This window comes from Panthera tigris, chromosome B1 (assembly GCF_018350195.1).
Source record: "Panthera tigris isolate Pti1 chromosome B1, P.tigris_Pti1_mat1.1, whole genome shotgun sequence".
Taxonomy (NCBI): Eukaryota; Metazoa; Chordata; class Mammalia; order Carnivora; family Felidae; genus Panthera; species Panthera tigris.
Window position 1 is genome coordinate 1,324,487 of NC_056663.1, and position 23,757 is coordinate 1,348,243.

A 23,757-nucleotide genomic window follows, 5' to 3' on the forward strand; every position below is an offset into this window, starting at 1 on the left:
AACCTGTTTGCATTTTGAAAATGCTTTTCAAATGAAAAGTTAGCCTAAGTTTGCTGAGAGCTTCAGGTTATACTCCTTGTTCGTAACCCGTACTTTCACTCCTATTGCCCCATATCCCTAGAAATCATCTGATATAAATCCACTGTTTGTCATTCTCGGCTTTGCTCTGCATTTATCCGTGTACAGCACCCAGTGTATCGTAACAGTATTTTCAGTGCATATCAGCAGCCCTGGCACACAGTAGGCTCTCTACATGTTGAAAAATATTAACACGCTTTCAAAAATGGAAATGAGATATGATATTCTATGCTTTCCTCTTTTTACTTTTGAATGTTTGAGATATTCCCATTTTAGCTCCTAAGACCCCTGGTGTCAATGGTCGTGACCCAGTTAAGCTGTTCCTTGGCTGATGAATAGGTTACTTGAGCTGTTGCACCATCATATTATCACATAGCCGTGAAATCATAGAGTTCCGTGTCCCGGTCCCATTAAGTGTGTGGACGGGTGATCCTGTTCATGTGATCTTTGCGGAGGGTGTTCACACTGTGTGCATGTTTGGGGGGCACTAGTGGTGACAGTGCTGCTCTGCCCGCGTGGTGCCCGCAGGTCTGACTCGCTCCCCACCCCCCATCCAGAGGATGGCTTCGCACTCCACCTCTGGTGGCCCCTGTGCTGCAGCATTTCCCTGGGATGAGAGCCACGGGGTCTCCTGCACCTTTGAGACTCGGGAGGACAGACATAAGCTGCGAGGTCTTGGCCCCCGTTAGTCGCGGCCCCAGCTGGAGGGAGGCAGGGGAGTATGTGAGGAGCGGCAAATTAATACAGTTGGCACAGCAGCCCAACGCCGGGCCCTCCACCACCCCTGCCCGCCTTCCTGCTGCCAACCTGAGTCTGCTGTCCCCTGTCCAGCCACACCGCACAGCCCACGGCCAGCACCACCTGTACTGCCCAGCCCATGGGAGCCGTCCACACCGCCCAGCCCATGGCCAGCCCCACTCACACCACCCAGCCCACGGCCAGCACCACCCACACCGCCCAGCCCACGGCCAGCACCACCCACACCGCCCAGCCCACGGCCAGCAACACCCACACCGCCCAGCCCACGGCCAGCAACACCCACACCGCCCAGCCCACGGCCAGCAACACCCACACCGCCCAGCCCACGGCCAGCAACACCCACACCGCCCAGCCCACGGCCAGCAGCACCCACACCGCCCAGCCCACGGCCAGCAACACCCACACCGCCCAGCCCACGGCCAGCACCACCCATACCGCCCAGCCCATGGCCAGCAACACCCACACCGCCCATGGCAGCACCACCCACACCGCCCAGCCCACGGCCAGCAGGAGAGACCCTACATGTGTGCATGCTTCACACTTACACTGAAAGCCACCACTCTGAAAACACGTGTAGCAATTTAGAGTAACCTCCACACGTAAAATGCCTTACGGATTCACACGGGAGACGTAGCCGTCCCTCACTTTGGGAAGATTATGCCAAAGCAAGAGCGGGTTAGACTTTCACGGTTCGTGTTTTGCAGTTTGGGGAATATGCCGATCCTTCCAGGGCTGCGTCTGGTTCAGGTATAGATTATGGGCACATAAGATCATCAGGCAGATTTCTCTATCTTACGTCAATTAGCATAAATTAGTGTAGTCTTCTCCTAATTTAAATGAGACTCTGTACTAATGATGATGAATTCACAGTGTATCCAGTTTAATTCCCTTCTACATTGTGTCTCTTTTTTTAATGGGTGTTCCTGAGGGAAGACAGGTTGGCGTAGATCACATGCTCTTCCCTCCCGCCCACGTTGGGTAAATACTTAAGCTCATCAAACAGCTCACCTTTCTGTGAAACTTCCCCGGCGCATTTCCGGCAGAAAAAACGGTTGTAACGTGTATGTTCACTGTGCTTTGCGTGAGTTCAGGTAGAGTCCCCAGAGCTGGGCAGGCCTGCTGTCCTTGGGTTTCCGGACAGTCAGCTCCCAGGGCACTTAGGGAGGGGAGAGTCTGGTGCCCTGATGGTCAGGGACTTAGGAGGAAATGTCATTATAATGAGGTCAACAGGCCACCATTGACAGGGGTCACTGGTCTCAGCTTAAATTGTCATCTTGGAATATCTTCCTGATTGTGAGGATGATGACGTCTATGATCCATGTAAAGTGGGGAACAGCACTTGGCCCCAGCCGCCTTCCACACACAGGCTGGCCGGTTCCCTCACATGAAAACCTGTGCTTGACGGGGCGCCTGGGTGGCGCAGTCGGTTAAGCGTCCGACTTCAGCCAGGTCACGATCTCGCAGTCTGTGAGTTCGAGCCCCGCGTCAGGCTCTGGGCTGATGGCTCGGAGCCTGGAGCCTGTTTCAGATTCTGTGTCTCCCTCTCTCTCTGCCCCTCCCCCGTTCATGCTCTGTCTTTCTCTGTCCCAAAAATAAATAAAAAAAAAAAAAAAAAAAAAAAACGTTGAAAAAAAAAAAAGAAAACCTGTGCTTGAGACTCGGGGCACGTGGAATTTCCGGTGCTCCCTGGGGTCGTTCTCATCAGTGTGGCAGTGGGTCCCCCAGGGATGCATTTGCCACAGACAAATGGAAAGCCTCACCACCCTGCTAACAGTCCCTGCAGCTCACGGCAGAAGGCCCATGACGGAGCTTTACAGGAAATAGTTGGACTATACCAAAGAGTGATGAGTTAGTCACGTTGTGTCCTGCCTGGGCTTAGAACACAGAGGATGATGGTTTCTTACCTGTGATCTTGCCGGAAATAATTTTTTTAAGGATAAGGCCTAGGTGCACTAATAATGAACTCCAAAATGGCATTTGCTTAAGCCTTGGACTCTGGAGAAGTTAATGCTGCCCGTGGTCAAACTGACATGCTTCCCCAGGCGCCTGGTGATCTTTGATTCACAGAATTGAATTCACTGTCAGTTACTGTGCTCTGATCATTATTGTGTGATCACTGTGCCTTGAACTTGGTGGATAATTCTGACACCTGACCTGTGATGGGGATTGGATGTACTGAGAAATCCTATATTCCTGGATCAGGTTAGCACTTCGGGATGAGTGGGGATGCCAGTGTCTGAACTACGTCCTACTTGAGCAGCCTGGTGCTGAGTTCCGGTCTCTTGTAGGGGAAGGAAGGGTGGACGGAGGTCTTGGCTGAGGCTGGGTTGAGAGGTAAACCCGGCTCTCCCATGTGAGTGGCTCTGAACTCACGGCCGCCCTTGGCCCCAGGCTGCCCGCCTCCCTGGTCCCCTTCCCCAGCTCCTTGGTCTACTAGGGAGCCCTGAACCATCACCTCTTTCTCCCCCATAGACACACATGCCTCCCAGAGGCCCCAGGAGAAGTTCCATTTCTGTCTGTCCTGTCACCATGAGGAGAGCCGGGGCCGGGGGACATCAGGCTCCTGTGTCATCGTGTGGCCAGGAAAAGGTCCCTTAGTGCAGGCAGCTCACCCACAGGGGAGGCAACAAGGGGTCTCCAGCATCATCTGGGGTGTGCTCAGCATCGTAGCCATGGTGCACCACAGAGAAGGCAGATACCATTGTGCAAGGGGGCCTGGCTTTTGAGATTTGAGTGATGCTCCTGGGGTGTCGCTGGGCACTGGGCGAGAGGTCCCTACTTCCTGTTTCCTGTGGATCCCCGATCAGTGGTGCTGTGAATTCATTGCTTATCTCTGCATCGATCACTGGCGTCCACTCCTGTGGCTGCAGGGATGTGGCCTCAGTGCTGTGCCAGCTGCCCTGTGTCCTGACCCCAGGCCTAAGTCCTGAGCCCACGTCTGTGTGCTTCTAGACCTTGGCATGGTGTCCAAGGGAGCGAGGCCCCTGCACCTAGTTGTGGCCTCTCTGTTGAACACTCTGGCTCCCCCGTTTTCTGGACTCCCTCACTTGTCCCCTCCCAGCCTGTCCTGGCCACCAAGGTGGTCCTACCACAGACTGATGAACACACCACACTCCCCACTTCAGAAACCATTCCAGGCTCCTAATTTTACATTAAAAGAAAAAAAAAACCTCTCCGCTCCTTTTATGACTTTCAGTTCCCTTCCCAAACTGCCGGCAGTGTCTCCTCCCCACTTATCTGATGCTGATGCCCGCCAGCCCTGTCCTATCCTGCAGCCAGACTTGTCACTTGTCACTGGCCGTCTGCCTTCTCCCAAGCCTGTCCTCTGACTTGGATGCTCTTGTGCTATATTCCTCTCTACTGAAAATCCTACGTGTCCTTCGCGACTCAGCCCAGACGGTCTCTTCCATGAGCCCTTTGCTGCTCCTTGGGGTTGGAGTGGAAGGAGGCCACATTCCCCTGAGTGCCCGGTGCCTGATGGGCTGAATGAATGCATTTGTCACTCAGCCCTCCTGTCCCTGCGTGGAGGATACCAGTGTCCCCATTCTGGAGCCACGGGGGTGAGTCACCTGCCCAGAGTTACTCAGGAAGGTGGACAGTGACCTGGAGCCAAAGTCTGACCTCTTCCTCCAAAAGACAAATATCTTATAGCCATTTGCACCTACATTTACTGTATTGTGTTTGTTACGGTCATTTCCCTATGTGAATGCCACAACCCCCAAGTATCTTGGGTGTGTTTTGCAGGGCCTGACGCAGAGGCATGGTCCTGCTCAGTGAGGACACTCAGTGCTTATAGGCTTAGTGTTTTTACTGAGATATAGTATCATCCTTTTGCTCATAATTGTGTGTGCCTGGAAGCAGATACAAGGGTTGTAATCATAGTAAAGGTTTAGATGTTAAATTAGGTGATATAACATAACATTTATTTCAGCTAAGTGATTTGTGTTGAGTCATACACAGTCATGAAAACATGTTTAATGTGTGCATTTGCATATGACAAAGAGAGATCAGTATTCTACTGAAATGTAATATATGAGGTATTTGCTAAGGTAGTTTCTCTGAAACGGAGTTTGCTCAGGTGCGGGAGCCGTGCTGGCTGTGGCATGGAGATGGCCACCCATGTCTGTGAGGCAGGTGGACGCAGCTGGACGGCACCCGTCTCTCCAGCGGGCGGTTCTGTCATTGCTCTGTCGTTTAACCTGTGGCGCCAGCTGGAGACCCCTCAGTAACGGCCTCTCTCTCTCTCTCTTCCTTTTGCAGAATCCCAGTGCACCCTCTGCGGGGAGCCGGAAGGTGAGTGTACTCGTCCTTACCACCCCTGCCTCCCGTGGGCGTGGCGGGGGCTCCACGGTGGCTCATATGTTGTGTTGGACGGTGACAGACGGCGGTGAGGCGCGCCCAAGCGCGTGTTACAAATTGGAAGCATTCTTCAAGGTGTTTGATGGAAAATGGATAAAATCATCTGCGTGATGTATGGGATGAGGGTAGGGAGGAGGTAATTTCCCTAGGAAAGTGGAATCACGACCAAATTACAGCATTTTTCCTTTTTGTTTTGGATTTAGAGATTTTCATCCGGTTTCTCCGGGTAATAAATGCCAGCATTAGAAATACGTATTTCTTGGCTTTCAATATATTAGCAAAAGTCCTGATGAGCCTCCTATGAAATAGGACCTCGGAAAACCATTCCTTAGTATTAGTGACTAAATCTGAGAGACACAGCATGAACTTTGCTGGTGATCAGCGATATTAAACAATATACGATAATTTGAATTTTATGTGTCTACAATACTTTCCAAAGTAGAGCTCCTGGTTATATGATTTAACTATCTTCCAAAATTGTTAAGGCCAAAATCTGTCACATTTTTCAGTGTCACAATAAAAAATAAAATGTGGTCAGCACAGGACCTCCGCTAACGGGGGGATTGATTTCTGGGGTCAGAGCAGTAACTTCTCGCTTGGCGCACTGCAGAAGCCTCGCGATGGCCTCTGAAGTATGTCCACGACCCCAAAGTGACTGTGATAAGTGCACGGAGCTATGTAAGTGTAGTCATACTCACTGGGAAGATTTTTACCCACAAGCTGAAAAAAAAAAGTGAATATTGGGTTAACTTGGAAATTCCATCAAACACTCTTGTTTCTTCAGTTTTGTGGTTGAGATATGGCTAAGTTTTCAGAGTTCTTGCTGTGTTGTTTATGGAATTTATTACGCACAGATACGGCTGTGGCAAAGTGCACTAAGTTAAAGTGTAAAGTCTTAAGTGTCACTGTTACAGAAAACACGCGACTTTGGACCCCTGGTGTTTCCAGGGTCACAGAAGAGTCGGGTGTCAGAGTTGGGGGTCGCAGAGGGCCCTCCGGGGCAGGTTCCTGATGAGAGCGGCTGCCTCCTGACTGCTCTCCCAGGACCCCTCTCCCAGGCGCTGAGGGTGTGGTGGGTGCCGACAACGTTCTCCAGCGTGTCTGTGTCCTTCCGGCATTTGGAGATTCTATTCCTTCTCCTCGTACAATTTCTGTTGTCTTTCCCACGCCGGGAACGTGCGCGTCACGCGACTGCTCCCTGTGCACTCCCTTTGCCCACTCCCAACATACGCGCTTTTTGCTGAACGTTTTCCGTGTGCTCCGTGCTCTGGAGAAACCCTGAGATATAAGAGAGAGCTGTACCTCGTGGCTTGTCCACGCCGCATCATGCTTTCTCGTCTGCTTGGCCCTGTTCACAGTGTCTGTCGTCTGCGGTCTGTGTGCGTCCTGTGGTCTTCAGCTCTTTGCTGCTTCACGCTGTCCTGAAAGAGCAGATTTCGGTTGCCACAAATCGGTAGAGCTCACGTGGGAGGGTGCGGTTGAATCCAGGTGGTGTTGAATCGAGGGTGCGGTTGAATCAAGGTGGGAGTCTTCGCTCAGGGATAGGTGTCTGTGTGTTCCTGTGGACGCCCTGGTCGTGGGACCCCGGGGCTGACCTCCGCGCAGGGGCCTTCTGCGCTGCGGGCTGGGGTGGGGTCCTTCGCCTGGAGCGTCCCAGCCCCACCCTGTCCGACATCAGCCCTGTGTCTGCCCGTCCTGGACAGTCGCCGCTGTGCCCCCAGCAGCCTGCTGTTGCCTCACGTCCACATTACAGACATTGTCCATGCACACCCAAGGTGTCACGATGTCAGAAGAGGGAAGAGATACGGCCTTAGTCTGGGGGCAGCTCCAGCTGTAGATGTGAAGCAAGACCTGCTTTACTCAAAGAACAATCCCAGTTGTCCAACCCCAGGAGACTGAGGGGCAGGGAGACTGAGGCCGAGCCTGTGGGGCCGTGGGACACGCTGCCGCCGGTCCCCTTCTCCTCTGCGAGCCCAGTCTCTGCAGCCCATCAGCGTCTCAGATAAGCAAGCGAGGTATCCGTAGATCAGAGAAAGGGAGGGAAGATTTGATGGCATGGTCTCAGCTGGGCTTTACTTTTTGAAAGGCACTATCATGCATATTCATACATTTTTAAATCGTTTAAGTAATTAGTCTAAGTGAGAGCTGCCTGAGTGCAGTGAGTGGAATCAGAAATCAGTTTTTTTGTTCCGTAATTTCTTGCAGCTTCTATGAGTTAACTCATAAAGGCTGTTGCACAGAAAGGATCAGAGCCGGAGGCTGGTGCAGAACGCAGTCAGATCTGGGTGCACTGTGCTCATTCCATCCACAAGGTTAAGGCATCAACTCATTAAGCTTCTCTCTTTCTTGTCAGAAGGCTGTTAACAGTCTTTCTCTGCTAAACCAGTGAAGTGGGAAACACCTATTTGCATTTTAATGATTAGTTCTCTTGGAGGAAGCTAGTTCTTTGGGTTCAGATTGAATAATTAGCATTGTCTCAGATGATAATATCTGTCAGGCTGCCAGACTAGGAACAAAGTTTATGGGGTCCTGGAGACCTGAGGATGCCACAATTGGGGATCCCTGTTTCTCAGAGAACATACATTTGTAATTGTACATGAAACGTAGACCACAATTTCAGTATGCAAATTTGCTTATACTTTCTACCTTGCAAGGTTTCTGAAATTTGGATGACTATGTTCTCAACAGGAAAATGTTTAATGGAATTTCTTGTTACTTGTGGGTATCTTTCTTCCTAGCAAGAATATACAGACAGTTCAAGTCTGAAAGCTGTGAGGAGGGGCTGCCAGAACGTGGAGGGGCTCCTTACTCAGCCAGACTCACCATGCCATGGGTGGGGAGACGGTGACCATAGTGTTTTGCCACACTAGAGACCAATTTAAAAAAACAACAACGTTTAGAATCTGCTAAGGGCATTCTTGTTATAATAGTTAGCGATAGTCCTTGAGTAGTAAGACTGTCCCTATTTGTATCATGTTCTGAGTGGTTCCTGCTGTCTTTAGACACGGGAGTGACTGCACTTTAACTGGCAAGATCACGCGGTCGGTCTATGTTGATGCTGCAAGCATGACAGAGGGCTTCGTGTGATATAACCCATCAGTTTGATGCAGGAAAATACTTGAAGAGTATATGATCCTTTCAGACTGTATTGAGACTGTATTGACGGACACATGATAACACTTGCTTTTTAACCAGACCACAGGGAATGTTGCCTAGAACCACAGACGTCAATTCCTGGACACGCCTGTTTGTTTACTTTTTTATGCTTCAATTTGCTCTCCTAGCAAATAGATTTTCTGATATGGGAAGACAGATAATGGTGCCTACAAGGGTTTAGGAAGACTGATTAGAGACCCCTGCAATGGAATAACAGTGCCTTCCATCTACATTACTTAACCCAATTAAAACTAAGGAATAAATTGAGCTACTTAATATAAATTTGGTGCAAAGGAATAATGCTACAAAAACGTTTGGATGGGTTTTAGCCTGGAAGACTTTTAGCGATACTTGCCCTAAGAGCCAAAGTAGACCATTTATGGAGGCATCGATATATAGTAGATTATTTGGAAAATGTTGTTTATAAAAATTCTGGTCCCAGAGCAAAATTCAAGTTCAAAAAAAAAAAAAAACCCCACAAAATAAGAGACTTTCTTTTAAAATCTGTTTTGTTTTCTACTTTGATCATTTCAGGACACAAATTGCATACTGCTTTTAGAATTTTGGACAGACATACAGACTATTATATTTCACTATGAATAGAAGGAACCTGATGAGGTTTTGGGGTGATGGTGGGGTGATGGGGTCCAGAGAAAGAATTCTTGAAGACATTTGTGATGCAAAAAGGTGATTTTATTAAAGCACAGGGACAGGACCTGTGGGCAGGAAGAGCTGCCCTGGGACGCTGAAGAGAGGCTGGTTATATACTAATGGAAATAAAGTCCAGGGGAAGTTTGCAATGAGATTTTCACACATTATAGAAGACTCCCAGGATCCCAGATGCCTAGTTATTGTCAAGCTAAGGTTGTTTTCCCTCCAGCAGAGATTAGCATTAAGACACGCTAAGTTCCTGGAGAAACATTTTGCTCCGCTGGCCGCAAGTATCTATCAATGGGCTGCAGGTTATAAGGACATTTAGTTTTATCTGCCATTTCCTTCTGCCTTTGTTTCCACATCACTATGGAGGGTGATGTTGGGGCTCCAGGAAACTGAGTCTGTAGGTTTCTGGAGATTAGGTTATTGATAAGATTGCCTTTTTCTTGTAATTTACTAAGATATTTGTAAACTATGGAGACCCATGTCCTGCATGACTGTGATCTCTGTCGGTTAATCCTTTGTTTTCTTTCCTCTCTTTTGTCCTTGGGCAGCCAGGAGAGCCTGAGGAATGTCATACATATCCCACCTGTGGGGGTGGTGGGGCTAGCTTGTACTTTGTCCTCAGCCCACCACAGGCTCCCTCATCAGAACCCAAGCTACCTCTTCTCTTCCTCACTCATGACAAAGAAAAAGTGGAAAATGTTTCCTGGATTTACTAGCATTCTGTTCTTGATTTTTTATTTGTTTATTTATTTATTTTTAACTGTTTATTTTATTTTTGAGAGAGACAGACAGAATGCGAGTGGGTTAGGGGCAGAGAGAGAGGGAGACACAGAATCCGATGCAGGCTCCAGGCTTTGAGCTGTCAGCACAGAGCCCGACGTGGGGCTCGAACTCACGAGCTGTGAGATCATGACCTGAGCTGAATTCGGACGCTCAACCAACTGAGCCGCCCAGGCGCCCCTGTTCTTGATTTTTTAATATAAGTGTTGAAGATTTGCCTCCCAAATGACTCCAAACACCGTAAAACTTCCATTCTGTTTTTGCGCCGTAATTGAGTAGATATCTTCCTAAGATTTTAGGATCTCTCAACAATTGGAGAAAAATAGGAAGGCTGCTTTTCAAGGCCTGGGCATCGTAGGTTTGAAAAGAAATGTTTTGGCCCCACCTCTGGGCTCACGGAAGCCGAATGCGTCAGCACCTCACCTGTAGCTGCTGCCCTGTATTGTGTGCAGATCAGACCTCTTTAATTGTATGCTTTGGGTAAAAATGGTCTTTTCTGATTGCTATTCTTGGAGATTTGTGGAAGAAAACCAGCATTTAGTAAGTTCTGAACATGTGCCAGGCACTGGAGAAAAAATTAGCGTTGCTTAGGAACCGAAGAATTCAACTGGTTTTTGAGAGAAAACAGAATTCCATTCCAGCCGATCTGTGTTCTGGGACCTTCGAATGGTTAGTGTTTTAGTACAAATCAGAACATACTGTTGAGGATACAAGAAGGAAAACTGTTGGTCTCGCCAGGTTAGGATGGAGGGTGGCAGGAGCTCTTCTCGTTGTGTCGTAAACACACCAAACTGTGCAGCAGGTCAGAGCTGCTTTGGGTGAGCACCTGAGCTTGAGTGGAGGAAGGCAAAGCTCTGGGCCCCAGATAAGAAACACTTTTAAACCAGAGGAGAGGCAGGACTCAAGCCGCAGTAGCCCCTGAGAAATAAAACCCAAAGGGGGTGCTGGGATGGGTGGAGGCCGAACAGCCTGGCAGGTGTGGGGTGCAGGTGCTGGGACCCTGCCCCGGAGTGAAACTCTAGAATCTCAACAGGTTTCCCCGTGTGAGAGAAGACGAGAGAACCCTGGCCTGGAAGGCATAGAGGAAGCCCAGCACGGTTCCAGGGTCATGGGAAGAGTATAAAGTTACCAGCAAGGAATGCACACTCCAGGCGTGGACGTGAGATCTGAGCCCCCGCGCCTGTGTGCCACAGAAGGCCACTTGGTGAAATAGATGTGAAAATCGTTCCCAAATCAGTTACGGTTCTGTCAGAACCTGAGAGCCGCAGTGGGATCAAAATCACAAATTATCTACGGAATCGTTGACCACATGGGACTCCCCCTTTCCTAAAAACAATCGAAAAAACCCACTTGAGATAAACAAGCATACAAAAAACGATTTTAACCCACATAAAGAAAGCTCAAGGGGATGGGAACACAGGATAGAAGGGTGGGCTTGTACAGATACTGGCTGTGTTTCAATTACTAATCAGGTTTTGAAAAGGAACAGAAGTCTTGATAAAATAACTACCTAGTACAACAAAACGATGAAAGGACAGACGGCGTATCTAAAGACAGGAAATGTCATTTAAATTCACTGCTGTGTGGGGATTGCCAGGAGAAGGTGACAAACCCAAACCCCAGTAGTAGAGCCCTTGTCTCCGTGCACAGGGTCGTGCTGGGGGGACTGATCACCCAGGTGAGAGCAGACGAGCGCTCAGAGGGGGTCCTGTGGCCCAGGCACCCTGACTGGGAACGCTGCCTACTGTCTGCCAAGGGGTTCCTGCCGCGTTCAGGAAGTTTCCTCTTGTTCAGCCACAGTTCTCCTACACTTGTGACTGTCTCCGCAGGTGTTTATGCAACCAACCATGCTTTTGTTGGAAGTATTTGCAGAAATGTAGGATCCTTTTGGTTTCTAGATGGACACAGATTCACTTGGAGCACGTTCTCTTGGTGGGGACGGTGTGAAGGAGGAAGCAGCGTCTCTGCTGTCCCCTCACTGGGTCTCCAAGTGCTCAGAGAACCCCTCTCAGCATTTATAGCCAGCTGTGAACATCTGCTCCCAAAGCCCGTGTCAGACTGTACTGTCTCCTGCTTCAGATGCTGTCAGAATCCCTCATCAGCACTCCACATGCAGAGTCTTTCAAACATGCCACAGTGTGCCTTTCCACCCATGTTTGTGGCAGGTAACACATACCCGTTTTGGGGTCCCTACCTGGGGACATAGGGCCCCGTGAGTTCATTCTGGACGTGGAAGGAGTTTCTGCAGTGCAGTGGGCAGAGGAAGGAGAGTGGTGTGTGGGGAGCATGCACATGTGCGTGTGAGTGTGTCTGTGTGTGTGGGCACGTGTGCCTATACATATCTGTACGTGTGTATATGTGTGTGCGTGAGCACGTGTGAGGTCAACATGGAGAAAGGCACGAGGAGTGGCCTACGTTTGTTATCTTAGCAGAGGTTAGGGCTTGCGTGGATGGGGGGAGAGGGGACACGTGATACTTCTTATTAAAGACAGAGAAGTCCAGGAGCAGACTTGAAGGTCAGCCCCAGCGCCATCTGCGATAAGCCCCGCGTCCTTCCCATCAGGCACCCTCTGTCGTGCCTCGTCTTATGCTCCATACAAGGTCCTTCTCCGCGGATGCCTGTCAGAGCCTGATGTGCCTTGGGCCTGTGACGGGGCACCACGAGCAGAGGGGCCGTGTCATTCTCATCTCCACAGCCGGGGGTGCACTTCACAGTTGTGTGTGTCTGAGCCAAATGCATAAAACTGACCACTCCGATATCTGGTCTCATTACCAGCAGAGGCAGTTTTGTCAGCCGCGCTTAGAATCAGAGGTGAAGCCACAGCTACTAAATATGATAAAATAGAGTGAACGTGGGGATGAGTTACATAGACCATCTGGTGTCTGAGACTCGGTCACAATTATGCATTTATGCAGAATGATATAAAATGCACAAATGAACCCTAATTTGCACATTTCTATTTTTTTTAGATTATTCAATATCTGAGATTCAGGCATTCAGCTGGCGCTGAAGCAATTTTACCTCATTAATGTGCTCAAGGAATAAGTAAATGCTCTTTCTGGTCACCGACCAATTTAAATATCGGGTTGCAGATTTAGTATGTTTAGGTAAAGTACTGTCTATTTTCTTGTTGCTAAACTCATGACTATTGGCTGCATTTTGAAGCATATTCGGAAGAGAAAGTACAGATGGGATATGTGCAGTCCGACGTAGAGGACGAGCCGACTGGAGCCCCCTGGAATTGAAAATAGGTCGTCTTCAGTTCCGGAGAAGGGCTGACGAGAGAAATTTCACATGAGGACAGGGTCCGCCGTTCATCTTCCACGTTGGGATGTTGCCTGTTGGAAAGGAAGAGTTTGTTGTCAAATCTGAGTCTCGTCCGTGCTCTCATGATGTGGGCATGAAATACCCCACACGCGGTGTCTTGGGTTGGTCTGCCTCGAGCCCCGTGTCCCTGAGAGAGCCCTTGCGGCTCCTGGAGCTCCAGGAATGAGAGGCTGAGTGGCTCCTGGTCCCGATAACGACGTGTCCACACAGAGGCTATATTATCTGCACGTATTACTCGTCTTCCCCTAGTGGCTAACCACGTGCTTTCGGCTAGCCCCTGGCAAACATGGCGGGGATGCTGGGGGAGGCTCGTTCTGGGTTGGCGGGTACCACCACGGCCCACGGACGAGCAGGCATCCGTGTGCCTTGCGCCTGCGGGCTGGGAGAGCTTCGTGGGCCAACAGCCCGTGTAGATGCGCCCTTCTGCAGTGCGGCCCTGCTGTCGGCCTGCGAGGGGCCCTGACCCTCGATACAACCAGGCCTCAACTTCTGGGGCCTCCGACTCACTTCCTGCTGGGCAGGCTGTCACCCAGCCTGTCCGTCCGCAGCGTCTCCAAAGGAGGGGACGTGAGCCCGAGGTCAGGCCGGCGACCCCTCTTGCACACACCCGTGTTCTAGCTCATACACGTGACTGGGTTTTAGATAGCACGCATCTTTTTAAGTGGCTGACAGAAAGGAGAAACCATTTTCTCCGAAAGCCCTTGTTATGATTAGTGATACATATTCCTAATTTCGCTTTCCTCTCTGATTGTTGCATCTCATTAGCTACGCATGAATCATAAATGCCTGGGGATTTTGCAGCATCGGCCTCCGTGTGCCAGCCTCGGAGGGGAATGTCCGACATGCAGTTAGCGTGCGTCCCCCGTCCCCTTCCCCCCCCCCCCAGCCTCCCATCCGATGGCCCAGGGCTCGCTGTGGGTCTGGACATCAGCCCCGTGCTTTGAGGGCCCACAGACGCGGGCAGGGTGCTTGCCCAGGATGAGGTCGCCGTGGCAAGGCCGGCAGCGGTCTGGGAAGCACAAAAGCAAGCTGGGTCTAGGACTCCTTTTTCTGAAAAGAAATGAGCCGAAGTTCTTTCTTGGTGGGGTTGTTGAGGGGCTCACGTGAAATGACATGTGTGGAAGGACTTGCAGATCTTAAAATCCATGTGTTCCTGGGTTGGGGAGAGTTTTCAGGAACGGCCTCACCAGTAAACATGCCACAGATGATGGACTTTCCCCGTTTCTCCCTTAGACAGGCCATCGTCCCCTCTGAGCTCAGTTCACAGCGGACCCTCATACAAAGCCTTCCCCTGGGGAGCAAGGGTGGTTTTACAGTTTATAAATTATGCGGGCCTCGTCTCCTCAACATGGGTGGCGGTGTGTGGGCCGGGATGCCGGATGCACAGGGCTGGGAACCAGCTACTTGGATGTACGTGCAAGGTGACTTTGGTCGGGAGAAGTCACACTTGTCAGAACACATCTGTCAGGCTAGAAATGTATGGAAAGGTGGACACACAGTGTGGCACCTCAGTGCATATGTTATTCATTGTCAAGACTTTATCGACTAATAAGATACAAAATCACTGCTTTTGCTCTAAAGCATAGTTTTGAAATACATGTCTACTATGTGGACTCCTGCCTTCTATCTAAGGTTACTGAGTTTCTGGGGAGAGATCGAGGCTCTGAGTCTGGCAGAAAGGGAGTCGGCAGGAACCAGGAGCCCCTGTCCCAGCATCTGTTGTTAATTCGGAGCGTGGGCTTTCAGTAGCACTCAACCCCGTGGGCATGAGTTCTCACCCGGAAACGCTCCGCGTCTTACAGTTGTGTGTCTGCACATGTGTGTATGCCTGCACAGTGAAGTCTGCCTTCAGAGGCTGGCTGCTATTTTCTGGGTGCTCTGCATACGCACAAGTTGGTTTCCATGACGCTGTGCATCATTGACCTGCTGTTTAGCGAAACTCTGTGTTTTATTATTAGACGTGACGCGAACAAGGCAGATGGGAACCAGTCTTTCGAAATTGTGTTGAGGGATGAGCCACGTCCCGTTATGCCCACTCACGTTCCTCCCCCACATCTTTGCAAAGTCCGCGGTGGTTAATTTTGGCAGATTACCTGCTACCGGAGTAAAAAGTTATCAATTAAATGAACAAGTGAGAAATGTACAAATGAAAATGTGTGAAGAGGTTAAAAAAGACCATACATTAAGAAGACAGAACTAGAACTAAACAGATTTTTGTGCAAATCTTGCTGTCTCCCCTTAGAACCTGCAGACCTTGAACAAATCATGTAACGTCACAGAGTCTGAAGTCCTCATGTATAGAGTGGGTAAGACGGTACCCTCATCTCAAGGCCGTTCTGAAAATGACAGTGTTGAGCATAGTGCCTGGTGCAGAGTGGGGACTCAGGGAGGTGTGTGCTGTATTTTGCTGCTTACTTCTTTGTTCAGTTGTTGATTCCATTTCTGTGGTTTGCATTGGTGTCTGCCAGGCATTATTATCCTAGGCGCCGGGGACGTGCCCGGCTATGCATCTAAAGAAAACGTAAGAATTAAAACGATAGTCGTAATAGTTACAAGCACACCAGTAGTGGCATTGTAGCGATAACGATAACCAACGTGGTCTTGCGAAAAGTGGTTCTCACATGCAGTCAGACTTTGCACATGAATGATTTCTATCCAGGCTTCTTTGACTCAGAAGGCAAAGAGGGACTTTGGGGTAAGGAGAGAACAGAAGAGAGGGGGAGGGCTCTTTTTTTGTCTTTCACATTTTAGGAGTCTTGTGAGACACAGCTGTAGAAACCTTTCTTGTCTGTCTGCAATGGCAGTTTCTCATCCCAGTTGGAAACCAAGAGCCCACAGCCGATGGGTACGTCACTGTAGCTGCACTCGCGGTCAGGCTGACACACCACTGACTCGCTGACCAAAGCACAGGGAATTGCACAGAGTAGGTACTTCCCAGGTGCATTATCCTGATTCTGTTAAAGCCCGGAGAGAGAAGTAGAGAACCTTCACATACGGGTGGACCTTGTACCAGCCCTTCAGCATTGTCGTCATGAGCGCTTGAACTGGGAGAGGTATACGGTGGGAGGCGACTGGAAGGAAGGGAGAACAGGGTCACCATTCGCCTTGAGAAATTGCTCAGGACTCCTGAGCAAAATGTGAATTTTATTTTGAGTCTTTGTGGGGATGATTCGGTGGGAATTCTTGGGAATATAATTAAGAGCAGTCCTTAGAGGGACAAACTAAACCAACATTGAGGAATGTTCCAGAGCGTTGACGTGGATTCCACGTTGCTGCTGACAAATTTGAGTGGTTTATATACAGAAAGCTGACCTGAGATGGCTCTTCCAACAGACACGCTTCTTACTGCTCTTGAACAATGAAATTATAATGATGTTGGTATTCTCCATTTTCCCAAATTCTGAAATAGTTACTTAGGTATTGCAAGGTGAAAAAAGGAAAGTTAATGGGATGACAGATGCTACTGAAACACCCCAGTTTAAGACACAATGTAAGATGTATCATATGTGTGCAATTAGCATTTCCTCCCAGGTTTTGCCATTGAAGCGCTAAGTTCACGTAGCTCGATATATGGAGAGTGTCTGATGTGTGAGGGAGGTGAGCCAGGTGACGAGGGCTTCAGACCAATGACGTCTAGTGGAGAAAGAAAGGCATGCGCATCGTATAAATCCCAAAACATTTTAAACTTTGTGTTATAGTAGTGTCGGAGAAGAAGTAAATAACGTCACTGTGGGAAGGAGTCATCAAATGATGAGCACTGGATGTGGGAAAAGTGTCTGAAATAAATGATGACCTGGACCCCAGAAGAAGACAAGGCTTGGGAAGCATGGTGTTGAGGTCTGAGGGGTCTGTGGGACTCAGGTTTGGGGGCGGGGGGCGACTTTCCATGTCACCCTGCAGATTTTTTTCCCTGCATCTCTTAAAGACAGACCAGGAGCCATAGGCCTGTCACAAGCCCACAACTATATGCAGAACTTTTGGAAGTGTCTGTAAATTCCTTAGGGACAAAAGGATACATCATTTTTGTCAATTTCTCGTGGAGATTTAGGACCATGAAAAGGTAAAAAGAACAGCTCTCTTGCTCTTTCCAGGGAAACCTGGAAGGAACAATCACAGTTTATCAACGTTTCAGTGCTACAGGTTTTGTCTCTGACAAAATCCACCTGGCCCCTGGGAAGTGACCTTGGTTCTGCTTCTGGATTCCTACTCAGGGCCAGCCCTTATGATAAGAATGAGTAGATGACAGCTCCGGAGAGCTGCAGGGGCGGGGGGAGGGGGTCAGCGCATGCGTGGAAGGGACTTGCCAGGCTGGATGGTACAGCTGGGTGAGTTTAGAGACAGGACTTCACCCTAACGCCAAATCCTGATTGGCTCCGGTTCCGAGGAATCGGGCGAGGACTAACAGGCAGCAACAGGAAGCTCCCTGGATTGTGCAGTCACCAACCTGCCCAGTGCTTGCTTGGGGAGCATGAGGCACTGATCAGGGGCTCCCGTGTCACACTGCACCGCAGCTTGTGGCGACACACAGGGTCCTGGACGGTCTCCCATCTTGATCTTGCTCGACTGGTCTTCTGGCTTTAAGTATACCTGGTGCCACTTACCTAGGTTTACGCCTGAGGCGGAGGACCGGCCCATCCAGCCACCACGGGTGGATGCAAGCGCGGACGGAAGCGGGCAGGTGGCGCGGGAGAGCGGTGACGTGCTGGCCTCGCAGCCTCGCCGTGGCTCCGCCATCCTTTCCGGAGGCACCCTAGCTTTGCGTGGACGCTGGAGTCCGCTGCACAAAGGCATCGGTCTGCATGTGAATTTAATCCAGGTTCTCCAGCCGGTGTGAAGGTGTCCACTCAGAAGCTGTTTGTACTGAGCTGGGATGTATACCGCATGCGAAATTAAGATAGACGTGCTGTAGAGTCCCCGGCGAGGGAGAAAGGATTCTGTTCAAAGATGAGGCTGGAGAGACATGGATGTGATTCCAAGCGGGAAACTTGCGATGAATTGTTAATACCTTTGTGTGAGACTGAGAGGCTGCTCTGACCTTGGACTGTGGGCCAGATACTAATCAGAGCAACTTCCGGTTCGGGGCAGGCGCTCATCAGTACAACTTCCGGCTTGGGGCAGATACTCATCAGCACAGCTTCCGGTTTGGGGCGGGTACTCACCAGTCAGTACAACTTCCCGTTCGGGGCAGATACTCATCAGTGCAACTTCCGGTTCGGGCGGCTACTCATCAGTACAACTTCCCGTTTGGGGCGCATGCTTATCAGTACAACTTCCCGTTTAGGGCAGCAACTTACAAGTCCAACTTCTGGTTTGGAAACCAGCTGGGAACCCGTCAGTCAGCAGCCAGCTCTCAAGTATGGGAGACAAAGTCACGTACTAGGCTGTGGTGCCCCAGCATGATAGCCCTGCTTGTCACTTCCCACTCCACATGAGTTACGTGTGTTTTTACATTTATGGAGAGTGCATTTCTGAATTATGTTTTAATTTATGTAAGAGAGTAGATTAAAAGTGAACTGTTCTTTCCCCAAATGTCAGCGTGCTGAACATGCGTGCGCACACACACACACACACACACACACACACGCTCATGTAAACAGGAATAGCGCAACATCTGTAAACACATAAAACATACCATAAGTGTCTTTGGATTTATTTTCTGAAGTAGTTGTTTTTACTTTATTTATTTATTTATTTATTTATTTATGATGTTTGTTTATTTTTGGCAGAGAGAGAGAGAGAAAGCAGGGGAGGAGCAGAGAGAGGGAGGGAGACACAGAATCTGAAGCATGCTCCAGTCCCTGAGCTGTCAGCACAGAGCCGGACGCGGGGCTCGAACCCACAGACCATGAGATCATGACCTAAGCTGATGTCGGAGGCTGACCGGACTGAGCCACCTAGGCGCCCACTTTTATTTTTTAAAACAGTGATTCAGCTCAATTAAAACTAAGAATTTACACCAAATATTCAGGCTGCTGACAAGAGCAGAGAAGTAACTCCCTTGCTCTTAATTTTCTAACTTAAAAATTCTCTGTATTTCTTTAATTTCTTCATTAGAAAACTTCTATTAAATATTTTCCATGACTCCTTCCTTCTACAGCAATGATAATTGTAGCAGCCACGACTGGGTGCTGTCTGCTGTATTGTGGTCGGAATGCCCATCTATTTGATTTGCTCCTCTCTGTTTACTTCTTATTTGCCATCATAAATACGTCAGTAAAGTTGCCAGCTCAGTCTTATGTGACCTGTGAGAGATCAGACCTGAATCTGGAGGCCTCTGACTACAACACCAGGCTCTGATATGTTCCTGAATCACACAGAAGCAGCTGTGGTGTGATACATACACACATAATTTGGTCATGGTATTAAGGATGGGGGAGAGGGGGGACCTTAAAGATCATGTGGTCCAAACCCCTCAGTCTTCAGTAAGTAAATGGGTTCCGAAAGGCAAAGTGCCAGCTGCAAGTCAGAGTGCTAGCTCATGGAGCAGGTAGAAGCAAGCACACTTTGTAGCTTGTGGCAGAAAATGTGGAACAAGAAAAGCAACACCGTGATAGATCTGTGCCCCAGATGCCGCAGGGAGAGTGCGGACGTCATGCTCACCGAGATGCCTGGACAGTAGCACTGATTCGCTTCTCTGTGAGACCCTAAATTCCATGCGCCGTGAAAGTCATCAGAGCATCATTTTCACGTGGATGGAATTATGTTTCCTTGTCAGATATTTATGGAGACGTGAGGCCAAAAGGTCATGCAAAGCCTCTGCTGATGATAAGTTCCTAAGGGAAGGGTCAGAGTGGATGACTGCCATTCTGGGGCTTTACCCCCAATCCAAAAAGAGAAGAGCAAAGGAAATTCCATATAGAATAAAGATTTTTAGAGAACTGTAGAAGGACTAAAATAAAATATGCTTTTTGTAAAAAATCAATATTACTCTTTAGAAGCATCCATCAATTTAGATCTGTCGTATATAAATGCTGTTTTTTTTTTTATTTTTCTCATCATTTTATTTTGGCCTTATTACAAAAGAGAACAATAAAATATAACTAGGGGAAATGAAAACAGAAACCATCCATCATCTGACTGCCCCCGGGACCCGGTATGTGCAGGCTTCTCCTCTGTGTGCATTCACAGACTTCTTCCTTCGACACTCTGATTAACAACCATCCACCACCGTGGCTCTTGAAATGTGGCATCTCTTTCTGACAGCTTCTAAAAAAAAATCGTGCAACTGCTTTTTCACCCCCAAAACACTAAGGGAAGTGATATTTCAACATCAGAGTTTGGACTAACACGTCGGTCCACTCGGAGCGGTAACGGTCAGACAGTGGCTTGTGGATCAGATCTGACCCACATGCCACGTCTCGGCGAGCCTGCACAGCTTTGCTGGGGCACCTGAGAAGGGAGGGGTGCCGAGGTCACTTTGCTGTGACCCTTCACCTTGCTGTGTGACCGGGTTGTTGACACGTGTTGGTCCTTCATTTTGCCCTGAACATGTTTCTCTTGCTGTAATTTAAGTGCATCTTAGGTGCTGGAGAACTGGGAGCCCAAACGTTGCATATCAGATGCTTGGTTCTCTGACATTCTCTCGCCTTCCACAGAAGCATGCCCTCACACCCTCATAGCAAGGCCACATTGTTGAATGTAGCAAGCTGTGGCACTTACATTTTATGGCACAATTTTGTTGGTTTACTTTGTAGTATTTATGACAAACATAAACTTGTTTGGATCCTTTAATTGATACGTTTTTCTATAGGTGAAAATTATTTGTATACCTTGGATTGGAAGAAGATATAATTTTAGCTCATTAAAATGAATAAAATTAAGTTTTCTTTTTATGGCTTTTCACTTTGTAGCAGGGTTTTCAGGAATGTCCTAGGCAAGGAATGGATGTATTTGTTTACTGAATCATACCACACATCTTTCCTTATTATCTGCATTTTTGCTTGGCTATGAATTGTGAACTCTATTCCATAACATTAAATATGCTTCTAAATATCATTTTTAGTGGTTATGTATTATTCCATTGTCTTGGTCCACTGTGATTTATTGGATTAATTCCCTTTTAATGAAAATTTAAGCTGTTTCTAATCTTTTTATGAATATAAATTATACCTTCATGAATATATTCATAGCTTTATCTGTATGCTCATTCATGATTATTTCCTTGGGGTAAATTCTAGACGTCATAGAAATATAATTGTTAATTCAAAGTGTGGTTGCTTTCTTAATGAATCTTTGGAACACAGGAGTGATTCATATCATATGTTTCCTTTCCATCCTGAAGGGGAAGACCTATCTGTGCAAATATGATCACCTCACCAAATGTTTGGGAACTTTAATTTGTATTATTATTATTATTATTATTATTATTATTATTATTTTGCAGGTATCCAGACAACCTGTTTTCACTAGACTTTATACTAAGCACTAGGGATACAGAAAGTAATGGAGTAGGGAGATTTTGTAGGAAAAAAATCCATATATCAAGAAATATATAAAATAAGTATATACCATTATAGATTTTTAGTGTCCAAAGGGAATGGCCAGCTTTATCAGGAAGCAGGTAAATCATAAAAAATGATTATAAGAGAGGTGAATCTTCAACTCAGTAGTGAAAGGTGTCCAAGTGTGGGGGCCTTCCAGGCAGGGTGTACCATTATAATACTCAGGGACAGGAACCAGCAGAGCTAAGTCACTGGGGTCACATCAAATCAGTGGTCAGGGTCAGTTTGCTCCCAACCCTTGTCCCCTGCCTCAAATTCATTTAAGGTGAGCATCTCCCCAAGCATCCGGGGCCAATAATACAGAAAGAAAGTCAAATAGAGATGTCTGGTGGGTTATAAAAATTGTGCGGGAAAAATTCTCTTGAATCTGAGTTAATTTAATGTGGTTCTGAACTGGGTGTTGGGAGGTTGACAGGGTTGGGAACTCATCAAACTGCTTGCAGAACAAACCAATGATGATTCATAATTTGTCTTAGTCAACAGTCATTTTTAATGGCCTTTTTCAATTCCAGAATGCAGGAGACATGGTCATTCTGGAAGATACCCACACCAGGTCTCTCACAGGAGCCACACTCAAGCAGAGCAGGTGCTGTGTTCTAGTTCTTTTTCTGCCACCAAAGGGCAGGATGACCTTGCACAAGACACTTAATCCTCAGGGCTCTCAATTTATTTATGTACAGAAATAAAAAAGAAGCATGACCTCTTGGAGCCTTATAGTTGTGTGACTGAGAGAGCAGAGGTGAGAGGTGTGATCCTTGACCGCGATGCGCTGAACTCCTGAGACTCTGCTCTTCAGGTCACCTACATAATCCTGAATGTGGTCAATACTCAATTACTTTCTGTGCTGTTGGCAGAAGGAATAAATGCCAGGAAGAATAAATGAATTCCAATGCAATTAAATCCTTATGCTAACTTAAAAAAAAAAAGAGAGATCCTCATGCCATTTTATTTGCTTACCAGTGCTGTCAGTAACTTGATGAATCTTTAAAATTCAGATTTTAATAAAGATGATATATTTCTCTAGTCAAACCATGGGTTTATGGAAGAAAAGACATCCCTGTGTAGCTGATTGTATATAAGGGGAAAAGCTTCATCTTACTCTCTCCCTAATCACTGGTACAGTCAATTTTATGTTTATATTTTATGTACACGTGGTTATAACATGGGATACATAAGTCATGTGATGAAGAGCCCTTGGATAATGAGAGGCGTAAAGCCATGAAAATGCCTCAGTCATTCATTTGAGTAAAAGACGGGCACTTTCCAGTCTTCTCGGAGGAGATCTATTAACGCAGAAGTGCCCTTCACATCGATGAACCCATGCCCGCTGTGCAGACGTGATTTCTTCCTGTTCACACCGGGAGAAAGAACATCTAGAAAATTAACAACAGTTGTGAAGAAGTAAACTCTGTTCACCACAGGGAATCAATTTTAACTACATAAATTTGCAAAACAAGCAACAGAAGCAAAAATCAACGAGTGGGACCACATCAAACTAAAAAGCTTCTGTAGAGGAAAGGAAACCATCAGCACAATGATGAAGCAAGCTGCAGAGTAGGAGGGCGTATGTGCAAGCCACATATCTGATAAGGGGCTAATATCCAGCATATGTAAAGAGTTTCTATAACTCAATGGCCAAAAAAAAATCAACAGTTGAAATGAAAAATGAGCAGAGGACCTAAACAGACATTTTTTCCAAAGAAAACGTCCAGTTGGACAACAGACACATGAAAAGATGCTCAGCATCACTGATCATCAGGGAGATACTGATCAGAACCACAATGAGATTCTGCCTCACACCTGTCAGAATGGCTAGCATCAAAAACACCAGAAACAACGGGTGTTGGCGAGGATGTGGACAAAGGGGAACCCTCTTGCCCTGTTGGTGGGGAGGCAAACTGGTGTAGCCGCTCTGAACAGTGTGGAGGTTCCTCAGAAAAACAAAAACAGAACTAGCATAGGATCCAGCAAATTCACTTCTGGGTATTTATCTAAGGAAATGAAAACACTAACTTAAAAAGACACCTGCATCCCCATGATCACTGTGGCCTTATTCACAAGAGGGAAGATAGCAAAACAACCTAAGTGTCCACTGTTAGATGAATGGATAAAGATGCTGTTTTATATGTATGCATT

The 23,757-nt window shown here is 47.8% G+C and overlaps 1 protein-coding gene across 9 annotated transcripts in view; it reads left to right on the top strand.

Annotated features, from left to right (window-relative positions):
• Nucleotides 1-23,757, top strand: part of DLGAP2 (DLG associated protein 2) — a 783,073-nt gene that overhangs the window by 426,399 nt on the left and 332,917 nt on the right. For all 9 annotated transcript variants that reach the window (XM_042982841.1, XM_042982842.1, XM_042982836.1 and 6 more), the window contains one exon: nt 5,098-5,130. In XM_042982841.1, coding sequence (XP_042838775.1) covers nt 5,098-5,130 — 33 coding nt within the window. The remainder of the gene's footprint in view (nt 1-5,097; nt 5,131-23,757) is intronic.